At 38.8% G+C, this 9,008-nt stretch overlaps 1 protein-coding gene across 2 annotated transcripts in view; it reads left to right on the top strand.

Moving 5' to 3' along the window:
- The first annotated feature begins 3,261 nt into the window (after nucleotides 1-3,261).
- The window catches only part of LOC105700658 (integrin alpha-PS2), a 77,954-nt gene continuing 72,207 nt past the window's right edge, over nucleotides 3,262-9,008 (top strand). For both annotated transcript variants that reach the window (XM_012426711.2, XM_012426710.2), the window contains exon 1: nucleotides 3,262-3,680. In XM_012426711.2, the coding sequence (XP_012282134.1) occupies nucleotides 3,517-3,680 (164 nt within the window). In that variant the 5' untranslated portion in view covers nucleotides 3,262-3,516. The remainder of the gene's footprint in view (nucleotides 3,681-9,008) is intronic.

The raw sequence follows: 9,008 nt of genomic DNA, 5'->3' as shown, positions 1-9,008 counted from the left end.
CTCGCTTTCCAATGGTTTCGTTTGTGCCTTCGTGTTTCCTTTCAGCTTTAGATGGGCCACTTCGGAGAATCTGGCGACTTACTGGTGTTTCTTCAATGTTCCGTTTTACCTGTACTTTTGTGCCCCTTTGCAGATTTAGGTGGATCACCTGGAAGCAGCCATTTTTGGTAAAATCATCATGGGCAGTTATTGCACATTTATCCGGATTCCTAAGCGCGGTCTAATTAATTTGAATCCTAAAGGAACATTTTTGTAATCGTGGGCAGTCGGGCGTACCCCTAGGGAACAATTTACTTTCCGAACTAAAATTATTTTCTGACGGCAATTCAGAAGTTTCTTGTTCGAATTCGCGGTCTTACCAACCGTAGAGATCGGCAGTGAAGGTAAACTCCCCGGCGACCAGTTTGCGTTGACCCCACCAGATAGAGCCACATCATTGTGGGACAATTTGGTCAACAGTTTCTATATTCCTGGATAGATGGCGCCACTATTTTTTTCACTAACTACTGATCAATTTAAAGAGACAGAAATAACGAATCATCTTTGTTATCCTATAAAAGTTAAGCAAATGTAACAAACGAGTATTCATCTCATACCAAGAAGTACAGCAATAAACAGATTAACGAATATCTGTTTCAATGAAGCAAGGTAAACAACTTTCTACAGATTTATTGAGAATGGAAATAATCTTACGATTGTGTTACTGTCATTTCTTCGAAGTAATATATATTCATTTCTCATTTTATGGCTGGAATAAGATGTAATACGGACATTAACGCGTATTTCGGGGGTATCATTTTTTAACTGTTTCTTCAGTGGAGAGACTAAATTTGTTACGTTGACATGATGTTCCCATGTGTCCACGGATCGAATATTTTCGTGCAGGACCGGCGTCAAGGCAAGCAGGCTATAAATCTTCGCGTGTCCCCTCGGACCTTAAGCGAGTCATATGGTCAGCAAACTTTTCGCTCCCTTGAGTTCCCCTGCGAATTATGCACCCCTCGCCGATTCGACCGATGGCTAACAGATGCAGTCTGGACTGTCGAAAAGTCAAGAGTTTGCGACCCGAAAGCCTGACATTTCTCGTAAAAATCCATTGTCTACATATTTAAAACAACATTCGCGTGATGGCTCACCTTTAAAACCCCTACACCATTTTCTAGAAGAAAGAAAATACATCTTTACGGGTTATTAAAAACCTAACAAAATAAGCTAGACTGAATCAAATGAAATTCAGATAAATTTCAAATAATACTCGATATTTCTAACCTTCACCAAGTTAAAAGTAATTACAATTTCCATTAATATCTCCAAATCTGTGCATGACTTTTCTACAAAATTAATTTCCCTGAAATGTTTACGTTGTCGCAAATCATTAACTTAAGTATGATATTTTAGAAGAAAGAAAATACATCTTTACGGGTTATTAAAAACCTAACAAAATAAGCTAGACTGAATCAAATGAAATTCAGACAAATTTCAAATAATACTCGATATTTCTAAGCTTCACCAAGTTAAAAGTAATTACAACTTCCATTAATATCTCCAAATCTGTGCGTGACTTTTTACAAAATTAATTTCCCTGAAATGTTTACGTTGTCGCAAATAATTAACGTAAACATGCTTTGTATTCCTTTGTAAGATTACAATTCGAATGTCGAAGTTTCAAGGTAAACCGAGTTTATATTTCTGGGTATATATACAAAAAATACGAAATAGCACATGAATATGCATCGTGCTTAAAATGGTACGAAAGTGTGATATATACATAACAAAAAGTGAAAATGTTTATAAAACTTTTCTCCAAACTGGGTACACCAAATTATCTAAAACTTTAACACGTGATTAATGAAGGCTCTAAGGAATAACGCGCTGCCCGTGAAATTTCATCTTTCGAGAAGAGAATATCTTTTTTTGGTTCTTCTCCGATAGATACAAAATATATTTCGAAAAAAGAAATTTCCTTAGGGCCTCCGTAATCACGTGTTAAAGTTTCAGACAATTCGGCGCAGCGAGTTTGCAGGAAAATTTTTTTAAATATTTTCACTTGTTACGTATATATCGCATTTTCATATCCCCTTAACCTCTTCACCTACAATGTCTTGTTAGAGACGTGGCATATCAATCGGACCAAACGTGAAGAAAACGTGTGAGAGACGTAATATATCAATCGGGCCAAACCTAAACAAAATGTACAAGAGACGTGTGAGTCTTTGAACGTTCAGCCAACCGTGAAAATGGCTCGATGCATGACCGACATTTTTGTTGTTCATGGCACGCGCTATTGGAATTTAAATCGTAAGGCAAGGGGTTAAGGGGATGGAAGTTGAGAAAATCCGCAGAGATTCGTATTTACCCCGCTTCTCAGCCTTAAGGTGAAGTGAAACACGTCGAGGAACTTGATCGACGTCGATAAAGATGATTTTTTTAAATGCCTATGTTGCCGACGTTCGTTTTTATATCGACAGCTGTGTCAAATTATATTGGGTATTGCATCAAATGGCATACTCCACCTGTCGTTTTTGTACAATAATTATAAAGAAATCGAATTAAAACTCCAGAAATCCTCTGGATTAAGCTTTCCGGGGCCCTAATTGACTGCAGAGGGACCCCCTGCGCCATCTGTGATTTCCAGGTCAATTAAATTTTCACTCCGAGACCTCGTATTACCATCGTTTTAGCATAGAAGCGCATACAACACTTTTTTTGCCTTTATCCCGTTCAAATGCGAGTTTGTCGACTACCAGAGTGTTCTAAATCGTCGTAAAATTGTCCTGACCCTTTCGGTTCTCATATCAGAGCCTTCGATAATTGTATATTGATCGAAATATGAGAGCTCGACGGCATTTTGGTTCTGGTGTGGGCTAAGTTAAAATATTTCTTTCTAAAAATCCAAATCTTTGAATGTGACAGGACAATTCTTAGACGATCAGGAGTGATGTGTCAATGTTTCGGACAGTTTGATCTAATATCCTTAAAAAAAAGGTGTATTTAAATCGACTGATTTGAAGGGGGTTTCACTTCACCTTAAACAATTTAAAAATCGGTTTCCAGGACCACTAAGAGGGTACAGGAAATACCCAATTCAGTTATGTAATATCTAGGGTGTACACCCTCTGGGTACAGTGCAGTGTATAGACCGGGCGTACACAAAGTGCCTATACAGCGTCCCGCGATAGCCCGGTTAACTTTGAACCGGTGGTGGGTGGGAGCCACTCGGAGCTGAAAGAACGGACTTCCACTCAGTCTGTCCGCGGCCGTCCGTCAAGCCGAGATCGTCAAGGCTTCCCGTGTGTGACTTGGGTCCTGTAAGACCATCAGGCACATGTCCTCCCCGAAGGCGTGCGAGTCCTGAGGACTCGGCCGAACACCGCGTCCACGAGCTCGACCCACTGGCGATAAATGACACTCGTCCAAAAGCCCACGTCGCCTCGAAAAACCGAGGACCCAAGAGGAGCCGGTAATTTAATTAATCGTCACGAGAATTTCATCAAAGGTTTAAAGTGAACTTTCGAAATGTGGATCGGGAATTTACTGGTAGGGCTGTTGGCCCTGCTGGCCGGCTTTGGCGTCGAAAGCTTCAACGTGGAGACCAGGCACTTCACCATGTATCGCCAGGAGAAGAACTCCATGTTCGGATTTTCGGTGTCGGAATATAAGGACAGTGCCTCCAGGGGGTGGTGAGTAATCCTTTGTTTTCAGCTTTCATGCGGTTTAACAGATTTTAACCCGTTTTCGGCCGCTGGGAATTTGCGGAGATACGCAGTTGTCCGAATCTGACACGAGGGGTTCTTCACCTAGGAAGTCGGGAATTTTTATCCGCGATATTATGCTCAGAATCACGTAGATTTTAATGCTTAATGTCATGTGACGTTTAATATTAGAAATCGCGGTTTAACAGATTTTAACCCGTTTTCGGCCGCTGGGAATTTGCGGAGATGCGCAGTTGTCCGAATCCGACACGAGGGATTCTTCACCTAGGAAGTCGGGAATTTTTATCCGCGATATTATGCTCAGAATCACGTAGATTTTAATGCTTAATGTCATGAGATGTTTAATATTAGAAATCGCGGTTTAACAGATTTTAACCCGTTTTCGGCCGCTGGGAATTCGCGGAGATGCGCTGTTGTCTGAATCTGACACGAGGGGTTCTTCACCTAGGAAGTCGGGGATTTTTATCCTCGATATTATGCTCAAAATCACGTAGATTTTAATGTTCAATTTCATGAGAATTTTAATATTAGAAATCGCGGGGACGTTAATGCTCAGAATCACGTGACTTTTAATGCTCGAATGTATGTGAACGTTAATGCTCAAAATTACGTGGGTCTTGATGCTTAAAAGCACGTGACTTTTAATGCTCGAATGTATGTGAACGTTAATGCTCAAAATTACGTCGATTAGAATGCTTAATGTCATGAAAATTTCAATATTCGAAATCGCGTCAATGTTAATGCTCAATATCACGTGGATTTTAATGCTCAAAAGCACCTGAATTTTATTGCTTAATATCACGTGGATTTTAATGCTCAAAAGCACCTGAATTTTATTGCTTAATATCACGTGGATTTTAATGCTCAAAAGCACGTGAATTTTAATGCTTGAAAATATGTGAATGTTAATACTAAAAATCACGTGGATTTTAATACTCGATAATATGCGTTGATGCTCAAAATCATGTGAATTTCAGTGCTCAAAATCACGTTAATTCAAATGCTCGAATGGATGTGAATGTTAATGCTCAACATCACGTCGATTTTAATGCTTAATATCATGAGAATTTTAATATTCGAAATCGCGTCAATGTTAATGCTCAATATCACGTGGATTTTAATGCTCAAAAGCACGTGACGTTTAATGTTCGAGAATATGTGAATGTTAATGCTTAAAATCACGTGAATTTGAATACTTAAAATCACGTGAATTTGAATACTTAAAATCACGTGAATTTTAATACTTAAAATCATGTGAATGTTAATGCTCAAAATCACGTGAATCTTAATTCTCGAAATCATCTGGAAATCGCAAGAAAAAGAATGACTGGATATCGTTGAAAATCCCAGAAACGATGTCCCAATTTTGAAGCCAATCGTCCCTCGTTACCAAATAACATTGTTTGACACGTGAAATCAAAAGCAATCCTTTGTTACCAAATGGCATTATTTAACATGTGGAATAAAAAGCAACCGGTTCTCAAAGAAGGAAATAGTTTTCACTAATTTTTAAGTGAACCGCCCCTCGACCCTGGACATCCTTTAAGGGCGGTTGAATGTTGGATGATAAAAATTAACGTAAAATTAATCAATATTGCATTTGTCTCGATTTGGTGCTGGTCTTAAAGGTTTTCAACGACCAAGCCGAGGCTTAGAAAGTAATGTTTAACGAAGAGTGGAGTCTCTGTGTGATAAGCCGGGACGAGATGCGCGGAAATAAACGCTGATATGAAGGCTGCCCCGGGTGGTGTAACTATTACAACAAAACCGAAGGAACGTTTCCCTCGGAACGTGATGGGCATTGTAGATCCACGCATTTTCCATCGAAGAGACAGAAGCGAAAGCGCGATCGGTACGGACGTGGAGGGAAACCGGGAACGTGTCTCTGGCCGGTGATTTTATCGGGTATTTCATGGGACACATCCGAAGGAACGGGAGACCAAAATAGGAGAGGAGAATCGAGGACTCGCGTAGTGTCGGCGACGAACACCTGTACGCTATTCAGTCTCGCCTTTTTAGTAGGGACGATGGAAATTCGAAGACCGATAAGGAAAGTCCGAAGCCGAAATCACCCACGAGTCATCCCAAGGCATTTATTCCTGTCGCGTTAAATTTCGCTTGCGGTGCAAGAAAAAAAATGAAACGGTCACCTCGAAGCTCCCCGAGTCGCAATTATCGATCGCAAACCTAATAACCATATAATTACCGACAATAATTTCACTGTTCACTTCACTATAAGATCCTCAGAGTTCATTTTTTTTGTTCAAATCATAATCTCAAAATTCTAGGAACGTTTCAATAGGCTCAAAACTTGATCAATTTCAGAACAGGATTTTCATGATTACTCTATTTTTAAAAGTTTATGGAAATTTATTTACAATGTTACATACCTGATAAATGAAGGTTTACGTAGAAAAACCCTAAAGTGGAAAAATGACAAATTAGAAAATGTATAATTACACGTGACATTGTATATTTATTGTAATTTATTGTGGCATCAAAATAACCAATAGTTGAGTACGTAAATTTACATGGGCATTTTTATCAGTGTACTTATCATTGGAGAAAACATGGAGTACGACTAATTGAAAAATACATCGTAAATGGGGAGTTCATTGCGTCATTGCATTCGTGAAAAGTGGAATCTTAAATTTGTTCAATTTAGTACTGTAATTTATATTAATAATTTATGTAGAGCTCCATTTTTAGCGGCAGGGATGAAGGAAAAGATGTTGAGGCTCGATCGAATACTTGAAAATGGACATTTCCAAGGTTTAACCGCGTCTGCTTTAACGCTTGTTAGGACCTCGACCCTAAAAAACAAACATAAATGTATATTCGGGGTTTAAATGGGACCAATTTCATTAACGCCGTTCGTTGGTGCGTTTACGAAGCTTGTGCAAAATAAAATTATTCGACTCGGGTCCGCGAGCGAAGCCAATTGTCCATCTTCCAATCGTTCTCCATTCGCGGTTCATTAATCAGGGTCAACTTGGCGAGATAATCGAGTGTCACCAAGTCTCGTCGTTATTTTTTCCCCGTTTAGTGCCGATCGTTTATTCAACAGATCCCTACCGTTGATCATTAAGGTGGTACAAGTCTACCATTCACGTGGGTGTTCGCCATAATGGGCGAAGTGGTAGCGACCTGGACATTACCAAGGTTGGGTAATTTCTCGTTTTTCGAGGTTTCTGGCGTAATTACGTAAACCAAGTAGTCCACCATAGAAAAACCTAGAAAGCCAGTAAATTACGCTTCCAACATGAGGAATACCGCGAGTGTCTGATATACAGCATCTGGTTATAAACGTCTTTTAGCACATATGAATATAGAATAAGTTTAATTAATAATAAATTAATTTGCCACTTGTAGCACAAAATTGTTGAGAATTTACGTTTTCAATATGGCCGCAGATCCAGGATATATGCATCCGCATTACAAAAACGGCTTTTAGGGCACATGTAAACACGTAAACATTTGTACGGACTAATTAATTTAACGCTTATGCTCGAAATTCATTCGACTTGGGATTATTTAATATTAAATCTAGCACACATGAGAATATTTTTAAGAAATAATATATTAATTTCCCCGTTGTAGCATAAAGTTGTTGAGAATTTTACGTTTACAATAAAGCACGTGAATTTTAATGCTTGAAAATATGTGAATGTTAATACTAAAAATCACGTGGATTTTAATACTCGATAATATGCGTTGATGCTCAAAATCATGTGAATTTCAGTGCTCAAAATCACGTTAATTCAAATGCTCGAATGGATGTGAATGTTAATGCTCAACATCACGTCGATTTTAATGCTTAATATCATGAGAATTTTAATATTCGAAATCGCGTCAATGTTAATGCTCAATATCACGTGGATTTTAATGCTCAAAAGCACGTGACGTTTAATGTTCGAGAATATGTGAATGTTAATGCTTAAAATCACGTGAATTTGAATACTTAAAATCACGTGAATTTGAATACTTAAAATCACGTGAATTTTAATACTTAAAATCATGTGAATGTTAATGCTCAAAATCACGTGAATCTTAATTCTCGAAATCATCTGGAAATCGCAAGAAAAAGAATGACTGGATATCGTTGAAAATCCCAGAAACGATGTCCCAATTTTGAAGCCAATCGTCCCTCGTTACCAAATAACATTGTTTGACACGTGAAATCAAAAGCAATCCTTTGTTACCAAATGGCATTATTTAACATGTGGAATAAAAAGCAACCGGTTCTCAAAGAAGGAAATAGTTTTCACTAATTTTTAAGTGAACCGCCCCTCGACCCTGGACATCCTTTAAGGGCGGTTGAATGTTGGATGATAAAAATTAACGTAAAATTAATCAATATTGCATTTGTCTCGATTTGGTGCTGGTCTTAAAGGTTTTCAACGACCAAGCCGAGGCTTAGAAAGTAATGTTTAACGAAGAGTGGAGTCTCTGTGTGATAAGCCGGGACGAGATGCGCGGAAATAAACGCTGATATGAAGGCTGCCCCGGGTGGTGTAACTATTACAACAAAACCGAAGGAACGTTTCCCTCGGAACGTGATGGGCATTGTAGATCCACGCATTTTCCATCGAAGAGACAGAAGCGAAAGCGCGATCGGTACGGACGTGGAGGGAAACCGGGAACGTGTCTCTGGCCGGTGATTTTATCGGGTATTTCATGGGACACATCCGAAGGAACGGGAGACCAAAATAGGAGAGGAGAATCGAGGACTCGCGTAGTGTCGGCGACGAACACCTGTACGCTATTCAGTCTCGCCTTTTTAGTAGGGACGATGGAAATTCGAAGACCGATAAGGAAAGTCCGAAGCCGAAATCACCCACGAGTCATCCCAAGGCATTTATTCCTGTCGCGTTAAATTTCGCTTGCGGTGCAAGAAAAAAAATGAAACGGTCACCTCGAAGCTCCCCGAGTCGCAATTATCGATCGCAAACCTAATAACCATATAATTACCGACAATAATTTCACTGTTCACTTCACTATAAGATCCTCAGAGTTCATTTTTTTTGTTCAAATCATAATCTCAAAATTCTAGGAACGTTTCAATAGGCTCAAAACTTGATCAATTTCAGAACAGGATTTTCATGATTACTCTATTTTTAAAAGTTTATGGAAATTTATTTACAATGTTACATACCTGATAAATGAAGGTTTACGTAGAAAAACCCTAAAGTGGAAAAATGACAAATTAGAAAATGTATAATTACACGTGACATTGTATATTTATTGTAATTTATTGTGGCATCAAAATAACCAATAGTTGAGTACGTAAATTTA

Source organism: Orussus abietinus, unplaced genomic scaffold (assembly GCF_000612105.2).
Source record: "Orussus abietinus isolate OABI.00-Male unplaced genomic scaffold, Oabi_2.0 scaffold93, whole genome shotgun sequence".
Taxonomy (NCBI): domain Eukaryota; kingdom Metazoa; phylum Arthropoda; class Insecta; order Hymenoptera; family Orussidae; genus Orussus; species Orussus abietinus.
Note: the sequence above shows the minus strand (reverse complement) of the source record. Positions and strands in the feature narration are given on the sequence as shown.